General features: G+C 47.1%; 1 protein-coding gene across 1 annotated transcript; it reads left to right on the top strand.

The window, feature by feature from the left end:
* The first annotated feature begins 794 nt into the window (after positions 1–794).
* Positions 795–24,062, top strand: Mcm5 (minichromosome maintenance complex component 5). The gene is made up of 16 exons (XM_036188432.1): positions 795–1,083; positions 1,206–1,332; positions 1,413–1,541; positions 7,077–7,249; positions 9,301–9,456; positions 10,883–11,049; positions 12,079–12,250; positions 13,552–13,663; positions 15,203–15,346; positions 15,640–15,705; positions 15,939–16,115; positions 17,389–17,501; positions 18,969–19,097; positions 20,020–20,162; positions 21,403–21,530; positions 21,842–24,062. Exons 1-16 carry the CDS (start codon positions 917–919, stop codon positions 21,941–21,943), a joined length of 2,205 nt encoding a protein of 734 aa, XP_036044325.1. The 5' UTR covers positions 795–916; the 3' UTR covers positions 21,944–24,062.
* The last annotated feature ends 634 nt before the right edge of the window (positions 24,063–24,696 follow it).

Below are 24,696 nucleotides of genomic sequence, written 5' to 3' on the forward strand. Positions count from 1 at the left end.
ACCCTTTATTTATGTGTGTCCGTGTATACCTGTGTGAGCTTTACGTGTATCCAGTTAGTTAGGGCTCGTGCCTGCAGAGGCCAGAAAACATTTGATCCCCTGGAACTGGAGTTACAGGCCTGTGAGATGCCTGATATGGGTGCTGGGAACAGAATCCAGGTCCTCTGCAAGAGCAGTACGCTCTTTACACGGCCAAGCCATCGCTACAGTTCATTTTTTTAAAACTTAAAAAAAACATACATACATATATCATGTACATGGTCCCATAGAGGCCAGAGAGGAAGTTGGATCCCTGGAGCTGGAGTTACAGGCAGTTGTGAGCCCTGACTTGGGTGCTGGGAAAAGAGATTGGGTCCTCCGCAAGAACAGCAAGCGTTGTTCATCACTGAGCCATCTCTCTCCATCCCCATCTTTTTACTTGAGACAAGGGCTCCCTAAGTCGCCCAGGCTGGCCTAGAACTTGCGACCCTCCTGCATCGGGGCTGACAGATCTGCGCACCAGGTTCAGCTTCCTCGCAAGACCAAAAAGACTTAAGAAACCGGCACAAAGCGCCCGCGATGCTGCGCCATCTTTGCGCGGCTCGGCTAGCACCACGGTTACAACTTCCTTTTTCCTCAGAAGTTTCGCGCCAAAACATCCCGCTCACAAAATGGCGGCCGGAAGGAGGTGGTGGGCCACGTCCCCAAGAAACACAGCCAATCATTTTGGAAATCCGTCCGGGGGGCGGGACTCGCCGGGCGCAGAGCGGCCCAATAGCTGGCCGCGAGGCCGAGCGAACCAATGGGAGCGCGACGCCGCGGGGCACGGCGCCGAGGCTGGTTTTTCCCGCGAAAGCCGGCTGCGTCTGGGAGGTCGGCGGTTCGCGCGGCGCGGCGCGGCGAGGGCAGGGCGCGGAGACGGCCGGGCGGTGCAGTCATGTCGGGCTTTGACGACCCGGGCATCTTCTACAGCGACAGCTTCGGTGGCGACCCGGGTGCCGACGAGGGCCAGGCCCGCAAGTCGCAGCTGCAGAGGCGCTTCAAGGAGTTCCTGCGGCAGTACCGCGTGGGGACCGACCGCACGGGCTTCACCTTCAAGTACAGGTGGGACCGCTTCGGGCGCACCCTCGAGGGCGTAGTGGGGCGTGGTGCCCGTGTGAGGAGCGGCGCCGGGCTCAGCCGCGGAGTGAGCGCTCTCCCTGACCCCGGCCTCTTGACCGCTGCAGGGATGAACTCAAGAGGCATTACAACCTGGGGGAGTACTGGGTCGAGGTGGAGATGGAGGACCTGGCCAGCTTTGACGAGGAGCTGGCCGACCACTTGTACAAACAGCCCGCCGAGCACCTGCAGCTGGTGAGTAGCGCCCATTTCAGAGTCTCCTAAAGCCCGGCCCTCGCCCACCGCCCGCAGCTTGTACCTTTCCTCTTCTTCAGCTTGAGGAAGCTGCCAAGGAGGTGGCAGATGAGGTGACCCGGCCACGGCCTGCAGGTGAGGAGCTGCTCCAGGACATCCAAGTCATGCTTAAGTCAGATGCCAGCCCATCTAGCATTCGGATTCTGAAGGTGAGTCTTCGAGTGGCAGGTCAGGGTGGCATGGCCACTGTGTGGTGCACAGGGCTTCTAAGACAGGTAGCCTGGGGCGCCAGATGTGTGTGACCCTGAGCAAGACACTTGACTTCAGTAAGCCTGTAAAAATTACCTCAGTAGATTGATGTCCTAAAGGAAGGCAGAGTTCAACCTTGGAGAAACAGCACTGACTTCCTGTCCATTGGGGAGACTGAAAAACTGGTAAAACCAACTGTAACTGGGAGGCAGAGACAGGCAGATCTCTGAGGCCAGCCTGTGGTCTACATAGTGAGTCCCTGTCTCAAAAAAAAAAAAAAAAAAAGACCTAAATAAATGGGAGATGGATTGGAGCTTTAGCTCAGTGGTAGAGCACTTGCCTAGCAAGCGCAAGGCCCGGGGTTCGATCCTCAGCTCCAAAACAACAACAACAAAAACCTAATTTGCCTGGTGGTGGTGGCTCACGCCTGTAATCCCAGCACTCGGGAGGCAGAGGCAGGTGGATCTCTGTGAGTTCAAGGACAGCCTGGTCTACAGAGACAGTTCCAGGCTACAGAGAAACCCTGTCTCAAAAAACAAAACAACAACAACAACAAAAAAAAAAAAACAAAAAAAGGAAAGAAATGGGGGACACTGGCCATTGCTGAGAGGGTGGAGAGTTGGCAGAGAATACTTTTAAGGAAGTAATGTTGGAGCTGAAGCTGAATAATGTGTAGCCAGCCAGGTCAAAACCTGGAAGGGCATTCCACCAGGCTCAAGGGGCAGGTGCAGAGGCACTGGGGTGGCAATGGTGGCCTGTTTGGAGGAATGGAAAGAAAGTGCAACTAGAGCCCCTGAGCTTGACTGTTGGTTAAAGAAGAGATGGGCAGCATGTACATGTGGAGAGCAGAAAGATAACGTGGGAGTCCACATCTCTTCCACATATGTGGAGTTCCTGGAATTGAACTCAGGTACTTAGGTGTGGAGGCAAGCAATTGCTGAGATATCTCACTGGCCCTGGTTCTGTTTTCTTTTTATGAGGCTGGGGATTTATGGGCCTTCTATGTCAGGCAGATTACTTTTTTTTTTGGTTTTTCGAGACAGGGTTTCTCTGTGTAGCTTTGTGTCTTTTCCTGGATCTCGCTCTGTAGACCAGGCTGGCCTCGAACTCAGAGAGATCCGCTTGGCTCTGTCTCCCGAGTACTGGGATTAAAGGCATGCGCCAACACCGCCACGGCAGGCAGAGCACTCTCAAACACCAGCCCTAGACTCTGATGCCTGAGTTCAAAAGATCCTCTAGTTGCTATGTAGAAGAGGATTTATAATGTAGGCAGAAATGGAAGGAGGACATGAGAATCATTACTGTTCTATCTTAGGATTGTTGAGAATCAAAAGAACAGTGCATGTGGCATTGCTTTGAGAGTAGTGTAGTGATGTCCAGCTGTCACCATTCACTTGGCTGTCACCTACTTGTTGTGCACTATACCCAAAAGGCTATACTTACTTCATTTTGCTTGAAACTGTAGAGCTCTGTCTTTTGGAGTCCCTGTCAAGTTGTTCTTGGTTAGCAGGACAGCATGTCTTCTGCAAACAGCTCTAAGTCCTCTGCAGTCTCTGTACGGGCTAGAACTGAACTGCATCTTAGGTAATGCCTGTGTGATGGTGGCATTGCATTTGAGTAGGGGATTGCTGTTTCACAGGAAAGACAAGCTTGTCCCTCTCCCAGGGACAAGGCCACACACCTCTCCCACCCACTCTGGGAAAGAACTGCAAATGCTATAGAGCAGCAGTTCTCAACCTGTGGGTTGCAACCCCTTTGGAGGTCACACATCAGATATCCTGTATGTCAGATATTCACATTACGACTCCTAACAGTACCAAAATTATTGTTATGAAGTAGCAGCGGAGATTATTTTATGGTTGGGGGGTTGTCAGCAAAACATGAGAAACTGTATTAAAGGGTTGTAGCATTACAAAGGTTGAGAACCAGTGCTCTAGAGAGATTCCCCTGTTAGGGATGGCTGAGACCTCAGGCTTCTTTTCCTCTGTGGTATTAGGGCTGGGATACCTGCGCCCCTGTAATTTTTCAAAAAAAAATTTTGTATTGTTTAAGGGTTCTACTGTCTGGGTCGATCTTTGTGACTCTAGAGGTGGCCACCCTCTCCTGTGTTTCTCCTTCCAACAGTTTTGGAAGGAGGGCCTACTACGAATCTAGTCCCTTTGTTCCAGAAAAGCTTGGAATGGAAAGACGGAGAAAGGAACTTTGCTTGTTAATTTCTTTAGATTGATATATTTTATGTGTGTGAGTGTTTTGCCTGTGTGAACTATGTAGAATTGTGTGTGTTGCCTAAGGAGGTCAGAAGAGAACAGTGGATCCATATGGGTGCTGGAAACCAAACTTGGGACCTCTGGGAGGATGGCCAATGCTCTTAACTGCTGAGTCCACCTGCCCATTGTGAAAAACTTATCACATGCAGAAGTGCATAGAGAAAAGTGTAATGAACTCCATATACTGTTACTAAGATTGACAATTAATATTTTGTCTTGTTCCCTGCATTTTCCTGTTTATTTCTGAAGAATTTTAAGCTGAATATTGTGTATGCCTTTAATTATAGCATTTGATAGGCCAAAGGCAGGATGATAAAATTTTCTGCCATTCTGGGCTGTATAGTAAGGTCTTATATTGTAAAATAAACAACCCAGAATAAACTTAAAGAAAAAAATGGATTTTTTAAAGTCAAGTTTCAGTACATTTCAAAAGACTAGTATGCCACAGAATATATTGATAATCACAGGACGATTGAGAAGTTAGCAAATAAAAGGTTATTTGAATATCCTTTGGAATATCCTAATATGGTTGAAAACTAAGCAACATGCTTTTTTATTTTTTATTTTATGTGCATTGGTGTTTTGCCTGCATGTATGTCTGTGGGAGGATGTTGGATCCTCTGGAACTGGGGTTACAGACAATTGTGAGCTGCCATGTGGGTGCTGGGAATTGAACCTGGGTCCTCTGGAAAAGCAGCCAGTGCGTGCTCTTAACAGCTCAGCCATCTCTCCAGCCCCCCAAAATTACACCTGGCATTCTATCCTCATATACTTAAATATACCATTTTTATTATATTTATTTCTGTGTGGTGCAATGTTGTGGTCAAAGGACAACATGAGGGAATCTGTTCTCTTCATGAGGGTCTTGGGGATTGATCTTAGGAAGTCAGGGTTGGTGGCAAGTGCCTTCACCTGTTGAGTCATCTTGTTAGCGCCCCACCCCCAGTATGCAACTTTTAAAAAAAGGGTTCCTTACATACTTAGTAAAATAAACCAAGATTCCTGGACATCATTGAATGTGTACTCCTAGATTCAGATTTTATAGCTTGTGTTTCAGGAAGGACCAAATATGTATTAAGCTGCTAAGGATCTTAAGTCTCTTTTTCCAGAACAACCTTCCTTACACTTGTGAATGGAATTCCTTTCTTAGTAGTTTGTGGAAGAAGTTGGGCTGGTTGTCCTACAGAAGAACATGTGACCTTGTAGATTTATCTTGTGGCCTGCTTGAAGCACATCTGTATTATTTTGAACCTGAATGTTGGTTCAAAGGTCTGGTTGCATACTGAGTAGAAATGTTCATGGATGATGATGTGCTACATCCTATCACTGGCATTCCTGTAGCCTCTTCATAGGTTAAGAGCCCCAGTTTTGTGCATGTGTCCATTCTCTAGGCCCAGCTGCCCTGAGGTGGAGAAATGGTGGGGAGATTGTCCTGGTCCTATAGACTCTGGTGAGGCTGGCACAGAAAGCACAGAATGTGTGATGTGATAGTGTCTCACCGTAGAGTGTAAAGATCTACAAATCTAAATCTAAAAAGAACAGGATGAGAGTCCCTTGGTACTTGTTATCCAGCTTAATGATTAGTACGGGCCAAGCTTTCTCTCTAGAAGGCTGTGGAGCTCTTTTTTGTTGTTGTTTTTCAAGACAGGGTTTCTTTGTGTAGCTCCGGCTGTCCTGGAACTCACTCTGTAAACCAGACTGGGCTCAAACTCACAGAGATCCACTTACCTCTGCCTCTGAAGGGCTGTGGAGCTCTTGAAACAGGTCTGATCATAATATCACTTCATCTGAAACTGTTAGCAATATATATCCCTGAAAGATAAGGATTTTTATTATTGTTTTTGTTTTTGTTTTTGAGATAGGGTCTCACTGTGTAGCTCTGGCTGTCCTGTAACTCACTATGTAGACCAGTCTGGCTTTGAACTCCGACACCTACCTGCTTGTCTCCTACCTGATGATATCAAAGGTGTATGCCACCATGCTCAGCTCAAGGAATCATATTTTTTAAGGCATGACTAGATGGACCAACAGAAATGAATATATTCTAACAGACACTTTACCTATTGGACTATTAAAACAATTGGACCCAGGAATCTCATACTGGGAAAAGAAAAGCTTGGACCAGCAGTGGAAACTTTCCTCTCCAGGAAAGAGGCTTACATTATAGGAACAGTGATAGGACAGTGATGGGTGGGACCACACACCTTGGTCAAGACTGCTTACATGGACATATCCCTGGCTCTATTTCAACTGATCTCATTTCAGGAGGTGGGGTTTCACTCTTACCTCTTTGCTTCTTTTTCCAGTGTGGTCTTATTGAACAAATCTCTCTTTTCTGTTTTTTATTATTAATTTGACTTTTTTTTTTTCCCTTGGTTTTTCGAGACAGGGTTTCCCTGTGTAGCTTTGCGCCTCTCCTGGAACTCACTGGGTAGCCTAGGCTGGCCTCAAACTCAGAAATCCGCCTTCCTCTGCCTCCCGAGTGCTGGGATTAAAGGCGTGCGCCACTACCGCACAGCTAATTTGACTGTTTTAATTGTCTATTTTAGGATGGGTAGCTGAACCTGGCTTCTTGGTATATATGTGTGACCCTAAGTTTGGTAACATGACCATAGTAACATCACACTTAGAAATTAGTGTTAGAAGCTGGGCGATGGGTGGCATACATCTTTAATCCCAGGGCAGAGAGAGGCAGAGGAACTCTTTATGAGTTCAAGGCCAGCCTGGTCTACAGAGCGAGTTCCAGGACAGGCTCCAAAAAATGACACAGGGAAACCCTGGCTTGAAAAAAAAATAGTGTTAGCACTCAGTGAGGTGCAGTCATTAAGAAGGGCATTCAGTGTTAGTACTCAGTATTAGCACTCAGTGAGGTGCAGTCATTAAGATGGGCACTCGTGCTGACAAGGTCCCTTGGCTGCTGACAGAACCTGAACTGGAACCTGGGGCTCTGCCTGTGTCTGTCCTCTGTGGCACAGTACAGGAAATTTCTGTCAGCTGGGGCTTGGGTCTTGTGGTTTTTGTCTCCCCAGCCCCTGCCTTTGTTGTGCAGGCCCCTGGAGTGGGGCCTGTGCCCCAGGCTCCTGACATTAGGTGGGTGCCCTGGGAAGTCTGAGCTAAACTGAGCCATGGCTGTGTCACCCCCTCCCAATCTTGCCCATGCATTCCTTAGCACCTTCTCAGGTCTCCTGGTTCTCCTTAATCATCAAGCCTTCTGTGTCTCTGTTACAGTCAGACATGATGTCACATCTGGTGAAGATCCCTGGCATCATCATCTCGGCCTCTGCAGTTCGTGCCAAAGCTACCCGTATCTCCATTCAGTGCCGCAGCTGCCACAACACCCTCACCAATATTGCCATGCGCCCAGGTCTAGAGGGCTATGCCCTTCCCAGGAAGTGCAATATGTGAGTGTGTAACCAGAAGGGGCTCTGGGGAATTTGACCTGAGTCACTTCAGGTTAAAAAGCAGACAACCCTGCCAAGTGCTGCCTGTAGCTGCTTGTTATAGGACTTCTCTGAAGGGCTGGGTAGCACTCTGTGCTTGGGTCAGACAGGATCTATGAACCAGGCTAGGTCCTCTTTTTTAAAAATTTATTTTTATTTTATGTATTTTATTTTATTGGTGTTTTGATATAGGTGTCAGGTCCCCTGGAACTGTAGTTACAGACAGTTGTGAACTGCCATGTGGGTGAACCCAGGTCCTCTGGAAGGGCAGCCAGTGCTCTTAACCACTGAGCCATCTCTCTAGCCCTCAGCACAGTGTTCTTTCATGTGGTTGCCCCACCTTGATGTCCACACAACGTATGTGGGAGACTCAAGGTTGGGGAGGAAATAGTCCAGAGGATTGAGCCTATATGGAATCTTGAGGGGAGGGGGTTCCTCTGTGTAGTCTTTATTATTCTGCAGCTGGCTCTGGAGATCAGGCTGGCCTTGAACTCAGAAATCTGCCTGCATCTGCTTCCTGAGTGTTGGGTGGCATGTGCCACTTTCTCCCCACCTATATGGAATCTTCTAAAGCAAACTAGACCCAGTGTGCCCACTGTACTGCCTGAGAAATGGCTATACAACTTACAATACAATTTAATGTATGGTTTCACTACAGTGGTAGAATGTATGGCCTTCAGTTAGCAGAACTTAAAGTATATTTACTCTATGATTCTTTTTTGGTTTTTCGAGACAGGGTTTCTCTGTGTAGCTTTGGTGCCTGTCTGGGATCTTGCTCTGTAGACCAGGCTGGCCTCGAACTCACAGAGATCCACCTGGCTCTGCCTCCTGAGTGTTGGGATTAAAGACGTGAACCATCACTGCCTGGCCTGTATGATTCTTTTTTTTTTTTTTTTTTTAAATTTATTTATTATGTATACAGTGTTCTGTTTGCATGTATCCCTGCAGGCCAGAAGAGGGAGCCAGATCTCATTACAGATGGTTGTGAGCCACCATGTGGGTGCTGGGAATTGAACTCAGGACCTCTGGAAGAACAGCCAGTGTTCTTAACCTCTGAGCCATCTCTCCAGCCCCCCTGTATGATTCTTAATAGTAAATGTTCACTGACTACTATTCAATGAACCCTACTTGCATCCTGGCTGCTTTTGGCTTTCTCTTCTGGTTTCTTAGCTTCCACATTGCTTGAGGCATACTGGCCTTGTCCTAGGCTGGTGCCTACCTTCACCTGCAGCCACAGAGTGGTTTCTTTCCCCATGTCCCGCCTTCACTGCTCCTCAGTCTGTTCCCTATCCAGGAGCTGGGTAGCTTGGCCCTTCCATAGGCTTCCTTGCATCTAGTGCACTTGTCTTCTCTCTGCCTAAATGGTCTTCCCTCAGGCTGCCACATTGTTCCTATCTCTTCTTCAGGCTCCTTACATGTCCTCTCACTGAAGGTGCCTTCCTGATCCTATGCTTGCATTTGGTATACAAATGACTGCTCACACTCTGACTTGCTTATTTATATTGCATGCCATTATATTATGCAGATAGTTTTCAATCCTCATGGGAACTTAGCTTCACAGACCAGGGAGGGACTTTTGGTTTACTGCTGTGTCTCCTCACCTATGTTTGTTGAGTAGACTTATTGTATAGGCCTCAGAGTCTGCACCCTCAGAATGGTCTAGAGGTGATAAAATCTCACTGGAAAAGATCCTGGACTGTGGATGGGGTTTAGTAAGGGATTTGATGATATAACTCCTCTTTAACATGTGGGGACATTGAGGCCTAATGAGGGAACTATGAGTGTGACTGCCACCTCAGTGTGCCATGGAGAAGCCAAGACTCATGAAATTCTGACTTTGGATATAGCATCCTGCCATCATGGAAACTGTCCATCCTTCCATGCCTTTTCCCAAACTTATCCTGGCTCTGCCTTATATTGCTGCTGCATCCCAAAGCTGATTTCTTTGAATGGATGAGCCCTGCCTTTGGGTTCTCAGGGTAGCTCTGGTGACTACTTCTTCCCCTGTCCAGGGATCAGGCTGGGCGCCCAAAGTGCCCATTGGACCCATACTTCATCATGCCTGACAAGTGCAAGTGTGTGGACTTCCAGACCCTGAAACTGCAGGAGCTGCCTGATGCAGTGCCTCATGGTGAGATGCCCAGGCACATGCAGCTTTACTGTGACAGGTAAGTTGCCAAAGGGCCACTCGGGTGCAGCATAGAGATCATCTGGAGCAGAGTGCAGGGTGGAGCTCTTGTGTCTGGTGCTTCTCATTGACTTTGTCATCTCTTGTCTCATATTTTACGTGGGAACTGTAACTGGAGGAGGTCAGATGACTTTGTGAGAGGAGCTGAGGTTGGTGTCCTTTCAGGACACAGCAGGATGACCAGCAGCTGTGCTAGCTCCTGTCAGCCTGCTGTCCTACCCAGGCTTCCTGTTAAGAATCTGCCTGTGGGTTGTGTTGAGTAGTTATAAAATGACCTGGGGTAAGGTTTACAGGTCCCTGAGTGCTTACCCTGGGCTCATACACCTGAGGTCGAGTGCAGATAGATATAAAGCTTTCTGGGGAGCAGTGGACCCACAGTTGTCAGTTTTATTGCTGGCAAGAATGTGCAGACTCAGAATCTTGGGAAAGCTACACCTTAAGCTTCAATTTTTTATTTTTTTAAATCAGTAAAATGGGAGTCTGGACTGTCTCATACTGCTGAAATGAATGTCAAGAGTTTAACACAATTCCTTAACTGAGTATTTTCTAGAGTATTCTCTGAGTGTCAAAGGGATTGAGAATTAAGATATGGAATATGTAGGAGGTTAATAGGACAGTATGGGTGGGTGGTAGAAATAGAAGCTGTGATTTGATAGTGTATAGAATACTGACAGGATATCTCTGTGTGTAGCCTTGGCTGTGCTGGAACCTGTCAGTAGACCAGGCTGGCCTTGAACCCACAGAGATCCACCTGCCTCTGCCTCCTGAATGCTGGGATATAGGCGTGCACCACCACTGCCCGGCACCTTTGTTTTTCTTACCTTGCTTGATTCCCAACAGTTGAGACAAGTCAGATTGAGTATCTCTTCAAGCTCAGAGAGGCATAGTGACTTCTCTTGAGTTCATAGAGCTACTCTCTGGTCTTTTAAGCCACACTGGTTCTGGGGAAATGTGGAGACTAGTAATCACTTAACCATCTTGTTTTTAAAAGAGGTGTCTTAAAAACTTAGAGGCAGATTGACTTGAATTCAGAGTCAGAAATGGAGAGTGGTTCTTGCAAGGAGCCTGGGAGGGTGTGAGGAGAAGCTGTCTCCAAGGAGGCAAAAAAGAGACACCAGTTGAGCCTGGCCACAGATAAAATGGAGCTAGGGCTTCTGAAGGCTGGGCTCTACTGGTGTAACATGTGGCCTGAGTTCAGTGAGAGTCAGCCCAGCATCATAAACACTGTATTCACCATCCAGAAAGACAGGGGTGGGTAGCAGAAGTAAGGAAAGGTCCTCTTCCTCTAGGTCCTGTGAGGATTGAACCAACTTGATAGTGATGCCTGGAGTAGAAATGCTAAACTGACCACACTGTCACTCCTGGATTTCACTTGCTTTTCTTTATCCTTTCTTGTACTTTCTCAGGTATCTGTGTGACAAGGTTGTTCCTGGGAACAGAGTCACTATCATGGGCATCTATTCCATCAAGAAGTTTGGTTTGAACTCCAGCAAGGGCCGGGACAGGGTGGGTGTGGGCATCCGGAGTTCCTATATCCGGGTCCTGGGCATCCAGGTGGACACGGATGGCTCTGGTGAGTTGCTCAAACCATTAGGATGTACTTTTCTTTTTTGTGGTAGGGCTGAAACCCAGAGCCTTGGACATACCAGGCAAATATTCTACCACCGAGCTATATTCCTAATACCAGGGTGTTTATTTTTATAGTAAGCAAAACAAACAAACAAACAGACAAAACCAAAAAACACAAAACAAAACTTTAACCAAAACATCCACATATTTATTGGTGTAGTTGTGGCTCCTGCTCTGGGGTTGTTGCCTAAATGCATCTTTGAGTTGCATGACTCAGTGCAGTAAATGTGATGTGGTGTGTGCTGTGCTGCATCTCGGTATAGCTGGAGAGGAGAGAAGTGAATGAGGGTTGAACAGTCAGGATGTAGTTGAAGAAAGCCCCTAAGGGACAGTATCTGACACTGAACTGCTTGAGTCCATTGAGGTACTGAAAAGGAGCTAGAGTGATGTCAGAAGTCTTCCTCTATCAGGGGTGTCAGCACTGGCTTTGAAGGATGGAGGGCCTTTTAAGCAAGAGGAGAGCTGGTGGGAACTCAGGCCTTGTGGGAGCTGAAGTAACTGGGTCTCCAGTAGGAGTTGGATTGAAATGGCAGGGGCCAAGTAAATAGCTTCTACTCTGACATGAAGTAGAGAGTCCATGTTTACACCTGGGGCAGTGGGAACCACCTGGGCAAGAGTGATGGGAGTTCTGAGATGGTTTCTCTGTGTATCCCTGACTGTCCTGGAACTCACACTGTAGACCAGGCTGGCCTCAGAAACCCTAAGTGCTAGGATTAAAAGTGGGTACCACCACTGCCCACCCATGACCTGTCCTTCTGATGGTTTGGAACCTTCTCTTCCTCACTGGACCCTTGCGATTTAGAAGACGAGGATAGTTCTGTGCCCTAACTTTCCTGAGTGAGACTACCCTCCTGGTACTAAGGGCTCTGTGTGAGTGTGTTGAGGTGGTGAGGAGGTTCCTGATCTAGGGCTAGGCCCGGCAGTAGGCTGGAGGAGATGCCTTTACTCACTATGCACCTGTCTGCCCTTCTAGGCCGCAGCTTTGCTGGGTCTGTCAGCCCACAGGAAGAGGAAGAATTTCGTCGCCTGGCTGCCCTCCCCAACATCTATGAGCTCATCTCCAAGAGCATTTCCCCCTCCATATTTGGGGGCATGGATATGAAGAAGGCTATAGCCTGCCTGCTCTTTGGGGGTTCCCGGAAAAGGTGAGGGGCCTGGAAGGAGGGTATTGATGACAAGGCTGCTGTGGGAAGACATCTGTGTTGAGGACCTAGTGCTCTTTCATGTCTCCCAGGTCCCCTAGCCTGCTGGCATAGGGACCATAGTGGGAAAGCATTGGGCTAGGACCAAGGATTTGATCTCTGCTCTAGACTGGCTTTGAGTGAGAGATACCACCTTGAAACAAAGTTTCTATGCATGAATAAGACATGTGAAACACCTGATACTTAGAAGGTATCATATATGCTTTTTTCTTCCTTCTTTTCTTTTCTTTTCTTTTTTTTGGAGACAGGGTTTCTCTGTAGCTTTGCGCCTTTCCTGGAACTCAGTTGGTAGACCAGGCTGGCCTCGAACTCACAGAGATCCGCCTGGCTCTGCCTCCCGAGTGCTAGGATTAAAGGCGTGTGCCACCACCGCCTGGCCCTTTTTTCTTTTGTTTTTGTTTTTCTTTATTCTAAGATCCAGGTCACCACTCCTGGCTTCCTTTTACAACTCTAAAATAATAGACCTGCAGACAGCAGAAATGACAGTGTACTAGTGAATATTGTTTAATACACCTTTTGTATTTTCAAAGCATTCTTTTTTAAAAAAAATGTATTTATTTATTATGTATACAGTGTTCTGCCTGCATATATGCCTGCAGGCCAGAAGAGAGCAACAGATCTCATTACAGATGGTTATGAGCCATGATGTGATTGCTGGGAATTGAGCTCAGGATCTCTGGAAGAGCAGCCAGTACTTTTAACCACTGAGCCATCTCTGGCTCTCAAAGCATTCTTATAAGTGCTTAATGTGCCCTGATCCCAGCCATGTCCTCTCAGCCTCTAAGGATGTTGCTGTTGTGTCCATTTCATAGATGAGGAAACTGAGGCACAGAATGAAGGGACTTGCTCCAGGTACCGGGTTGGGCTGGATCCTGCTCTGTAAGGCTATTCTCTGCAGTGTGCATAGCCCTTGGGTGTGCCTTCCCCGCTCCGCATCCCCAAAGCTGGGAAGAATGAATGCAGTACGCGTAGCCCTCTGTGCCATTTCCTTTACCTCTCTGCCTGGGAAATAAGCTTTGCCCTCCAGTGTCAGGCTAGGAAGTACAGAACTGGGTTTGAACATGTTTCTGGGGCAAACTCATTTCCACCTATTCTGAAACTCTTAGATGACTAATCCACACAAAGCCAGGGGTGGTGATGTAACTGTAGTCCTAAAATCTGGAAGACTGAGGTGGAAAGATTGAGTTCAAGGATAGCCCTCAAATAGATTCTTACTCTGTCTCCCACCTGCCTATTGTGATTAGGCTCCCTGATGGACTCACTCGCCGGGGTGACATCAACCTGCTGATGTTGGGGGACCCTGGCACAGCCAAGTCACAGCTTCTGAAGTTTGTAGAGAAATGCTCTCCCATTGGGGTAAGTGGCTGGGGACAACTTTCTCCCTGGCTTGGATATCCCAGCAGGGAAGAAGGCTGGACATCCATGAGATCTTGCTTAGCCAGGCCTCTTCGTCATGAATATCTTGACTGTTGTAGGATGGCAGAGGGGGTGTAAAAAGGGACAACAGGTATGTATATAGGTTAAGGGTGGGTGGTAAGAGCTTTGGACTGAGTCAGACCTGGTTTGTTTCTCAGCCTGGCAGTGGGACTTGAGAGAGGCCTAGACCCCCTGTCTAGTTGCTAAATAATGACAATGCTAATGCTGATGATAATATCTGGTATCAAGAAGGACAGGATGTTTCCTGAAGTGCCTGCCAAGGTTTTACTCATTAACTGTCTCCTCGTGAGTGCTGCCACCCATGTTATGCAGCATTAGAGGTAGGAATGAATAGTGTCTTGTTCGAGATTCCACTGCTGGGGAACTTAAGAGCAAGGTTCAAGCCAGTGTGTCTGATGACCCAGGTGTCCTGGGTCTGGGAGGGTCAGGGTAAGGCTCGATGACTGGTCAGCGGTCTGCAATGGGAGGTGGTAGTTTTAGGTGGAGAGGGAGTGTGGTAAGCTTACGGGCACCATCCCATAGACGTACCATGGCTTGAAAATATGAGCTCTGTCATGTTAAATCTTGTAGTAGTCATATTTAGAAAGGAAGAATAGGTAAAAATAACTTGTCTAATTTGTTGAATTACAGTTCAATGTAAATAGGCATTACAGGAAATCCATGGGTGTATGCTTAAAGGGTAAAAGAAATTTATTAGGAAAGAAACTCACCAAACAGAATAGGAGAATCTACACAGGGTCCTGGAAGGCTGAGGTACTGTCCCATGCTGTTCTGCAGCCAGAGTCAGTCTGCACCGTCCAAGCCCACAAGGGAGAGAAGAGAGGCTTCTATGTGCCTCTCCAGTCTTAAGGGTAGCCCCGAGGCCACGTCCCAGGGGTTGGTACTTCAAGGTCGTAGGGTAGAGCAGATATCCACTACAAATAGGTTTTTTTTCAGTGTAGATGAAAATCTTGTGCATTGAAGGCGAGCACTTTATCACACTAAACTGTATCCCAGGCCTACTATAAACAAGTACTTGGCATTCTCTTTAGTACAGTCTGATCTGAAGTATGTCCCACTTATAATACAAGCATCTCAGATAGGTCCTGTATTTAAAGGGGTCTGCAGCATGTAACATACAAGTCTTCACAGATGATGGACTCAGGGTAGAGGCAGCCTATGAGCCAGGAGTTCCAGCTTCGAGGTCAGCTTGAAATATGTCCTTCCTTTTCTGGGTGTAAATGCTTATGTCACAGGACTGTGCTGTAACTCAGGTGAAGCATTTTCCTTCCAAAGAGACTCTTAAGCTAGGCTGAGGCCCAAGATGGCCTCTCCTTTCAGAAGAAAGAATCTTCAGTTGGGCCTTGAGTTCTGTGCTATACAGCCAGCTTTACAGTGTGATGTGGAGAAGTCAACCCTGTAGGCTCTCGACCTTTGGGGCTAGCACTGGGTGCTAACACCTCTCCTCTCTTTACCAAGGTGTACACATCTGGAAAAGGCAGCAGTGCTGCTGGCTTGACTGCCTCAGTGATACGGGACCCCTCATCCCGAAACTTCATCATGGAAGGTGGAGCCATGGTTCTGGCTGATGGTGGGGTTGTCTGTATTGATGAGTTCGACAAGGTGAGTCTTCTAGTTACAGGACTGAGGTGTGGCTTCAGGTGTGCTAGCACACACTACTTCTGAGAGACTTATATGTAGTTCTTGTGCCCATTATTCTGGGGTAACTTAGGATAAGTTGCTTTACCTCTCTGAGATAACTCTGGAAATTGGAGAGAGTGAAAGCCAAGCTCATGTGATTGTCTACCATTGGCTGACCTAATGTCTGTACTATGGAATGGTAGCAGTTCCTAGTTATTCTCCTGCCACTCCTCTGTCTGGGTAAGGGTTCTGATAGACATGTCTTTCCAATGTAGATGCGGGAAGATGACCGTGTGGCAATTCACGAAGCCATGGAGCAGCAGACTATCTCCATTGCCAAGGTGAGTAGCCCTTCCATCCTTCATCAATCCAGCCTGGTGGTCTTCAGGCTACTCTGATGGATGTACCAAGTTCTGTTTGTCTAGGACTGTGCTGGCAGCAGCAGGCCTGGAAAACACATGCATGCACACATGCACGTAGTGTATGCATATGGGTGTATGTGTATGAGTTTCATGTATGAGGAAAGAGAGTCCTGTCCCAAGATTGTTGGTTATCTCCTCCCTTTCTGCCTCAGGCTGGGATCACTACCACCTTGAACTCTCGCTGCTCTGTTCTGGCTGCAGCCAACTCAGTATTTGGCCGATGGGATGAGACAAAAGGGGAGGATAATATTGACTTCATGCCTACTATCTTGTCCCGGTTTGACATGATCTTCATCGTCAAGGATGAGCACAATGAGGAGAGGGACATGGTATGTCTTGGCCTGGGCTGGTGGCTCCAGGTGGGTTCATGGCCTTGGGATTGAACAAGAGATTTTGCCAGGGAAATGCTAGTACTCAGGCTATGAGTGGGAAACACATGGAATGACTGTGTTAGTGGTTTGCAGAGTACTGGAGAGGAAACTGGAGTCCTGTGACCTACTTCTGTCTCAAGGGAGATGCTGTGTGAAAAAAAGTTACCACTGAGCTTTACTCCTCACCCTGTTAGTAAATTTCTGAAAGAAAATAGTTAAGGAATTTGGTAAGGCCATAGATTTAGTATGCAGTGGAATTCGGTAAGGCCATAGGTTTAGTGTGCAAGTGGAATGGATTGTTGGCCCAACTATCTTTGTTTCTACTTCATTCTCAGGCAGTTACTCTGTGATGGTGTCTTAGGGTTTCTATTGCTGTGAAGAGATACCATGACTACAGCAACTCTTACAAAAGAAAACATTTAATTGTGGTGGCTTACAGTTCAGAAATTTAGTCCATGGTCATGGTGGGAAGCAAGGCAGCATTCAGGCAGATGTAGTGCTAGAGGAGCTGAGGGTTCTACATCTTGACTCAACAGGCAACAGGAAGTGATCTGAGACACTAAGTGTGGCTTGAGCATATATGAGAACTCAAAGTCTTCCTCTGCAGTGCCACACTTCTTAATAGTGCCACTCCCGTTGGGGGCCATTTTCTTTCAAAACCACAGATGGTAAAGGGTGGCCAGGCTGAGGGGTTCAGGCCTATACTTTTAGTGGAGGCTAAGATATAGGAGAATTGCAAGTTCAAGTCCAGCTTGGGCAACTTAGACCCATATCTCAAAATAAGCAAAGTAAAAACAGCTGGGGATTTTGCTCAGTGACAGAGTGCTTCCTTAGCATGTAAGAGGTCCTGGCTCAATTCTTGGTATCAGTAGAGTCAGTAAATGTACTCAGCTTGTTAGCTGGTGATTTAACTGTCCCAAAAGGAAGAGGAAGCCTTTTCCAGTAGTTCTAGTAGAAGTCCCAGGATGGACTCTCATGGCTCGGATATGTCCAGTGTTCCACCACCAAGATAGGATTTCTGTGTGTAGTCCTGGCTGTCCTGGAATTCACTCTGTGGACTGAGATAGCATTGAACTCAGAGATCCATTGCCCAGCCCCATGTCTATCCTTAAGTAGATACTTACCCACAGTATACAAGCCACAGGGACTGGAGCAGAAACACTCAACAAATGATTATTTCTTCCTGTCTGCTCAACCTGTGGGCTGATCCAGGATTCCCTCTGCTCCTTAGATGCTGGCTAAACATGTGATCACTCTGCATGTGAGTGCACTGACACAGACACAGGCTGTGGAGGGTGAGATCGACCTCGCCAAAATGAAGAAGTTCATTGCCTACTGCCGAGCGTGAGTGCTGGATGATGTCACCTTTTGGGTGACATCATGGGCTTCGTGGGTGAGGAGAGTGAAGACCTGTTCTGCTCCTTATCTAGGATTACCTGGCAACCATGTTCTGCTCTCATCTACCACTGTGACCCACTCCATGAGTGTAAGGTTATCTGTTTCAAAGTTATCGTTGTGGAGCCCACAACAATGGGCAGATTGCCCAAGCTTTCTGATCAAGTTTCCCAAGGTTGATATTTTATTTTTTCACTTTTTTTTTTTTTTTTTTGGTTTTTCGAGGCAGGGTTTCTCTGTAGCTTTGGAGCCTGTCCTGGACTATCTCTGTAGACCAGGCTGGCCTTGAACTCACAGAGATCCACCTGCCTTTGCCTCCTAAGTGCTGGGATTATAGGCATGCACCACCACCACCACCACCCAGTGATATTTTATTTTTTAAAGATTTATTTATTATATATATATAGTGTACCGCCTGCATGTATTCATGCAGCCCAGAAGAGGGCACCAGATCTCATTACAGATGGTTGTGAGCCACCATGTGGTGGTTGGGAATTGAACTCAGGACCTCTGGAAGAGCAGCCAGCAGCCAGTGGTCAACCTCTGAGCCATCTCTCCAGCCCCTGGTTGATGTTTTATAAGGACTGCTCAGAATGATTAAATTGTTGGCATCTCCCTGAACTAGGTCACTACTCAGTGGATTACAGCTGTAACTGTCATCAGAACCATACACATGATTTCTTCTATCCTAAGCATGGTTCTCCCTCCCCCGCTCTTTTTTTTTGTATATAAATGACCTGTAGCTCTGTTCTAGAAAGCTGAAGTGGAAGGTTAGATAACTTGTCTGAGGCTGTGTATATGAAGTAGCGTGAACAGACCAGTGTACTTGCACCAAAGGTTGTATGCCCTTAACCTCATTCAGATTCTCAGTGTTTGTTGTCTTTTAAAGGGCTAGGCCCCAAAGACAGGGCACTGGTTGACCATAGCAGTTGAGTGGGCTCCCAGTTCATACACCTCTGCCAGAGAGAGTGGGCATCATAGCCTGATAGTTCCTGTGTATTTGAGCTTTGGGAAGCCTTGGGGGACGTCTTCAGTTTTCTCATCTTGAATCAGGGAGGTGGAGAGGAGGAGCTGGAGACTGCTGAAAAGTGTGCTCTCTGGTGAGCCTCCTGCTGCTGTGGAGCCTCAGTGCTAGAGGAATGTATACCTGATGGCTAGAAAGCACACCGTAACCAGCAGCAGGAAGAGGAGTTTTCAGCACATCTGCTCAGACTCCTGACCAGCTTTCTCAGAGAGATGCCATGTAGATCTCTTGACACCTGCTCGTAGCCATGCCAAGTTTCTCTTTCAAATGGCTTGTCAGCAGGAAACTGATATGGGAACATTCATGTCTGCAAGCCAAATAGAGGCCTGGGGACAGCGTGAGCAACTGAGAGTCCTTCATGGCCTCACTGTAGTTCACTCTGCAATCTGCAGAAGGTGTGGCCCTCGGCTGTCGGCAGAGGCTGCAGAGAAGCTAAAGAACCGCTATATCATCATGCGAAGTGGGGCCCGCCAGCATGAGAGGGACAGTGATCGCCGTTCCAGCATCCCCATCACTGTGCGGTGAGCAAGTGGGCCTCATCTCACACAGTAGGGCCAGTTGGCCACTGCCATCCTCATAATAAAGGCCCAGGGTGGGTTGGACAAGGGGGCCTCTGGGAGTGTGTGCTCTGGCCTCCTAATTATCTGTCTTTGTGTATTTGAGTCTGGGGGTGACTGGGTGGGACTCATTTCTATAGTTTACCTGGCTTTCCTCTCTGAGAGGCAGATTGAAGTGAGGAGAGAACTCAGTCCTGGGAGGTAAGCACAGCCTATGTTCTAGCCTCTGGCCAACTGTGTAACTACAAGGAAATTGATCTTCACTAGGTTTCAACTTTTCTTTATATTTATCCTGCTAGGGTAGTGCATTTGTAGACAAAATACTGAATAAGAGCTAGGGCCTATATAAGCTGAATCCTGCCTCTAGCATTGATTAGTTACAAGTAGTTTTGGCTGTGTATAATGAAACCCAAAGAGTAGCTTACATTGGAAATTTATTTCCATTATGAAACTTTGGGGAATAGGTAGTTTATGGTGGTTTTTCAGAGCTGTCAGCCTGGTTTCCATTATGTCCATCATTGCCAACTTTTCAGCCCCATATGGTTCTAGAAGTTCCAGCCGTCATTTCCACATTGGGCATCAAGAGAGGCAGCAGGAGGACAAGCTTTTTAAAGGACACTTCTGACATTGTCATATGATGCATGGATTTAGAGCTTATTGTCCACATTTTGGTCACATAGATACACCTTGACCAAAGAGGCAAAAAATATCTTTTACTAGGCAGCATGTGCTGGAATAAAAATTGGGTTCCAGTTCTAAGCATATAGGGCCTAGCAGTATCCAGCAATCTTCCCTATAGTTCTAACTACCTTGACCATGCTCCTTCCTGGAAGATCAGGGGAGGAAAAATGGGCTGAGGCTTTTGAGTGCTCTCTCGTTCCAACAGGCAGCTGGAGGCTATAGTGCGCATTGCTGAAGCCCTTAGTAAGATGAAACTGCAGCCTTTTGCCACTGAGGCCGATGTGGAGGAGGCTCTGAGGTTATTCCAGGTGTCTACATTGGATGCTGCTTTGTCTGGCAATCTGTCAGGTAAGTGCTAGGCTGTAGTCTTGACCCTAGAGTAGAGATTTAGTTAGCTGGTGGCCTGCCTGGATATGCTTTTGATAATAATAGCCTTGTCCCTACCTCTCCCTTGGCTATTTTCACTATTATGGGAACTATTCCCTAAACTTCTTGAGCTAGTTCACTAAGAGTAATTGTAGGCCTGTCACTAGTGAAGAATGGCTGTCTCCCTTCTATATTGAGCTCAGAATTGTTGTAGAGTTTCCCAGTCCGTGGCCTCACTTTTTTTTATAGCCACATCTGGGACACCAGGCTGTCAGTCCTTCCCATCGTGGAGATGAGACATACACAGAGCTGTGGTACCTTGGTCACCTGTCCTAGTAGAACACAGACACAGGCCTGTTGGCCCCTGAGCTCTGATGTCTGCTGCCTGCTTTCAGCTAGTCTTCTGAGACTAGTGATATGCAGGCCTCTTCAGAGTTAGGTCCACCCTGATCTAGCAGGGATTCTGGCTTAGCATTTGCCAGTCACTCTCTAGGTGCTAGAGCTATAAGCAAGCAGTTCCTGTCCTACTCATTCCATAGGATTACTTATGTTTCTTGGTGGGATAACAGTGAGGAGGTAGGTATAGGTAGTGAAAGGAATGGGGGCAGTGGTGACACTTGGGCCGGGTATGTTGGAGAAGGAATGATATCCCATCGGCGAAGATTATAAACTTTTCTCTTAACCAGGACTTCTCATGAATGACACCTCCCAGATTTGGACCCCAGTGGGCCCTGCCTTCCCTCCCTTCTTGCTCTGTAACTCTAAACTTGTACTTCTACCGGGCATGATGGTACATAGCAGGAAGATCTCTGAGTTTGAGTTTTGAGGCCATCTAGGGCTATACAATGAAATCTTTCCTCAAAAATAAACCCAATCGAACAAAACTCTGCTTCTGTCAGAGCTTTTTTGTGGCTAATCCTGTTGCCTTAGTGTGTGTAGCCCATAGGGCCTCATGGTACCTGGCTCTCAATTATCATGGTGGCTTTCTCTCTGCCTCCTGGCGCTCATGGCATCTGTTGCATTCCCCTCTGCCTAGAGCGCTCTTCACCATATTTCTTGGTTCTCACTTCCCTGGTGAGGCCCCCACTGTCACTTGATGCCTTTAATTTTCTCTCTGGGGCCTGGTTCAGGCCACTCTACTTAAAGGCTGTCATTTCTCTGGCCTGCCCAGTATGGGTGAACTGGGGTTTCTAATACCCAGTTCCCTATTTCACTCTCACAGGGGTGGAAGGCTTTACTACCCAGGAAGACCAAGAGATGTTGAGCCGCATTGAGAAGCAACTCAAGCGCCGCTTTGCCATTGGCTCCCAGGTGTCTGAACACAGCATCCTTCAGGACTTCACCAAGCAGGTGAGCCTTCCTAAACATGGGGGGCCTGTAAGCCATGCCTAGGATACATGACCTCAAGCAAGGGACACTCTCTGTGCCTGTTTCTTCCTCTGTAAAACGAGATAATTCCTAATACTGGTTACATAAAGTTGATGTAGGACTATACTTGCCTAGTACACAGGAGGCATTACGAAGTATAGGCCCTTCTGAAGTCAAGGGAGAATGAAGGTGGAAGCTTTTTGTCTGTTGTCAAGTTGTCTATGAGCAAGGGGGTTTATGGGTTCCCTTGGGTCCTATGGTTTACCCCTGTATCTGTCTTCTCCCTCTTACAGAAGTATCCAGAGCATGCCATTCGGAAAGTGCTGCAGCTCATGCTGCGCAGGGGTGAGGTTCAACACCGCATGCAGCGCAAGGTGCTCTACCGCCTCAAGTGAGCCCGCTGCCCATCAACCCTCAGACCTGAATGCTACCACCATTCCACCTCTCAGTCAGTGTTCTTGCACTTCTGCCTACCTTCATCAGAAGAAAGATGTCCTGCCTCACTGCCTTTGACTGCTGTCTGCGGTGCATCTGCATCCCCTGGAAATGTGCTTTGGTCTATTGGCCTTATACACTGTGTTTGGGTGTCTGAAGGCTTGGCTGTAGGTACCTAGTCCCTGTTCTGCCTCCTCAGTAAGATAGGTCTGGAGCAGGAACAGGCTCTGTGTAGGTATATAGGTCTACACATTGGCTCCTGGACTGCCTGACTGCCAAGCTTCTTCATGTGTTCAGAGGAAATAAATCTTGGGCTGCTAACAGCAGTGGAGCCAATGTGACAGTGGTTCTGTGTGAAGTGTGCAGCGCCTGGTGTGAAAACTGGATCATTCGCTAAGCCTGTCTGTGCCTCAGTTTCTTAATCTGCAAACAAGTTTGACATTGCCTCACAGGGTTGAGCTCAGTGAGTGAGTGACTCAGTCAGTGAAAACCTTTAAGTAGGCTGCAGTGTAGAAAGCCTCCAGTGATGTTTGGGGTTTTATTTATAGTAAAGTGGGCTAGGTGAGTTTCTGAGCCCCCCATGCTGTGTGTCCCTGGGAAAGGAACCAGATTTCAGGTTTTATCAGTAACAGCTGGGAGGACCTGACCCAACTCCAGCATAGTAGGAAGTACTGGGAAAGCATTGTTAAAGGAAGATGCTGCAACACTTTTATTACCAAAATGCCACAAAGAGTTTTGTTAAGCTTTTAGAAATCTAGAATTCACAAAATAAAGGAAAGGTGAATGAAATAAAGTGTCCATTATATAAAGTGTATTTATAAATGGGAAGCATCAAATGAATTGAGCAGTGCTGAAACACTTCAGTCACCGACAGTAAAGCCACTGTAGGAGTGAAGCTGCAGAAAACAGGTAGTACAAACAAGCATTCTCTCATAGTTGTGTCCTGTGCTGAAATTGCTGCTTGAGGTGCCTGCCTCTGTGTGCCTCCTGGAAATGTGCTTGCTCCTGACTCATGTTCTGAGTCAGGATTGATTTGCGAACATGGAATGGAGTGTGCTTGTCTGGAAGGAAGGCTTGGTGAGAGCATTTCATCATGGATACTTGAGGCCTTGAGTAGAATTCATGGACATGTTGGCCTGCAGAAGTGGTTGTTTGAGTGGAAATCACCAGCATGGTACCCATTTTTTGGTAGACCATTCCTGGCAGGCACAATACTAAGGGAGAAGCTTGGCTTGCAGGGAATCAGAGTGCTAGGGAGTTTGAAGCATTATGAGGAAAAGTGGCCAGGAAAATTCCTTGGGATTGGGGGTTAGTTGGTTTCTGAATCTGAGCTGATGTGGCCAAGCAACTGTAGCCCTGCACATATATCCAGGATAGTCTAAACATCTACTTTCCCCCTCTTTCCTCATGTTCCCATGGTCCTCTGTAGTATTTGAAGCAGTGCTCTGATGGTTTAGTTAAGGAGAGCATCAACCCTGCTCCCTGCTGTGCTAAGAAGGGGCTGGCTTTCATTGCTTCTGCCAGCAGCTTGATTTTCTTAGTTTGGCATGCTTGGGCCTCCTGGTGGTCCCTTGCCCAAGATATAGCCATTTCATATCCCTTGTTGGTCTTTCAGCTTAAATATTATTTGTCCTTAGCATATGTGGTGATTCCCCTGCAGACTTTACAGAAGGCAGGGAAAAACAATCCATGAAGAGACAAGAATGGAACTTGGCTCAGCATGTTTTTATTTTAATCATATTTAAGCACAGCACAAGTTTGGAAAGAAGTATTCAGATAACAGTTAACTCAGCCCCCAGTGCACAACAATTAAGACATGTTCACATTGAGATTCCTTACATCTGAATTCTTTCACAAGAATGGGTACTGTTGACTCAGTACCCGAGGTTGAGGGTCTAGGGACTTCGACTGAGGTAAACATATAATGCCTGTGGGTGTTAGGATTGACCTGGCCCTAAGATAACATAGAAGTCACCTAGGCTGTTGTAAAGCACAAGTGACATCATAAGAGTGGGCTTTATGCTGAGCGGTGATGCACACCTTTGGTCCCAGCACTTGGGATATAGGGGCAGGTGGATCTATGAGTTTGAGGCCAGCCTACAAAGTAAGTTCCAGGATAGCCAAGACTGTTAATACAGAGAAACCCTGTCTTGAAGAAGAGAAAGAAAAAGAAAAAAGTGGGTTTTATGGTCTAAAAGCAATGCTCAGATTTAGGGGGAGAGGTGTGGGGATAAGTAAAAACATAGATTCTGGGAGATACGGCAGAACCTGTCTCATCAGACAGCAAAGGATCACCAGGGTATAAAACTACCTGGTATTCCAGGAAGAGCGGCTGTGAACCTCACTCCATTGAAGAGGTAAGCTGTGTGTTTAACATTCCAGGCTTCTCCAGTGCTTACCTGTGTGCACAAGGCCTTTTTGCCCTTTATAGTTGTATATTCGTGTCATGTAGTGACAGGGTTGGTCTGAACACAGATGAGATGGTCTGTTATACTCCTAGTTTCTCCTGCATCTGTCATCACATACCTGTCTGACCCAAACTGGAGAGGGATCTACTGTGATTTACACCTTGAAGGGGGATATGGATCTGCTGCCCGAATTCTAAGCAGCTGTTAATGACAGAAGCTGTTAGGAATCAGACACTGGTTGCTGTAGCCATTATAAAAGTCTTGTACCCATGCTTAAAATGCAGTTACAGTGACATTTATCAGGC

This window comes from Onychomys torridus, chromosome 5, assembly GCF_903995425.1.
Source record: "Onychomys torridus chromosome 5, mOncTor1.1, whole genome shotgun sequence".
Classification (NCBI taxonomy): Eukaryota; Metazoa; Chordata; class Mammalia; order Rodentia; family Cricetidae; genus Onychomys; species Onychomys torridus.

Excerpts from the sequence above, each read along its gene's own strand:
- Mcm5 (XM_036188432.1), top strand. The coding sequence starts at position 917 with ATGTCGGGCTTTGACGACCCGGGCATCTTCTACAGCGACAGCTTCGGT. Across the intron at positions 9,457-10,882 it reads ATGCAGCTTTACTGTGACAG|GTATCTGTGTGACAAGGTTG; the intron begins GTAAGTTGCCAA and ends GTACTTTCTCAG. Across the intron at positions 12,251-13,551 it reads TTTGGGGGTTCCCGGAAAAG|GCTCCCTGATGGACTCACTC; the intron begins GTGAGGGGCCTG and ends TATTGTGATTAG.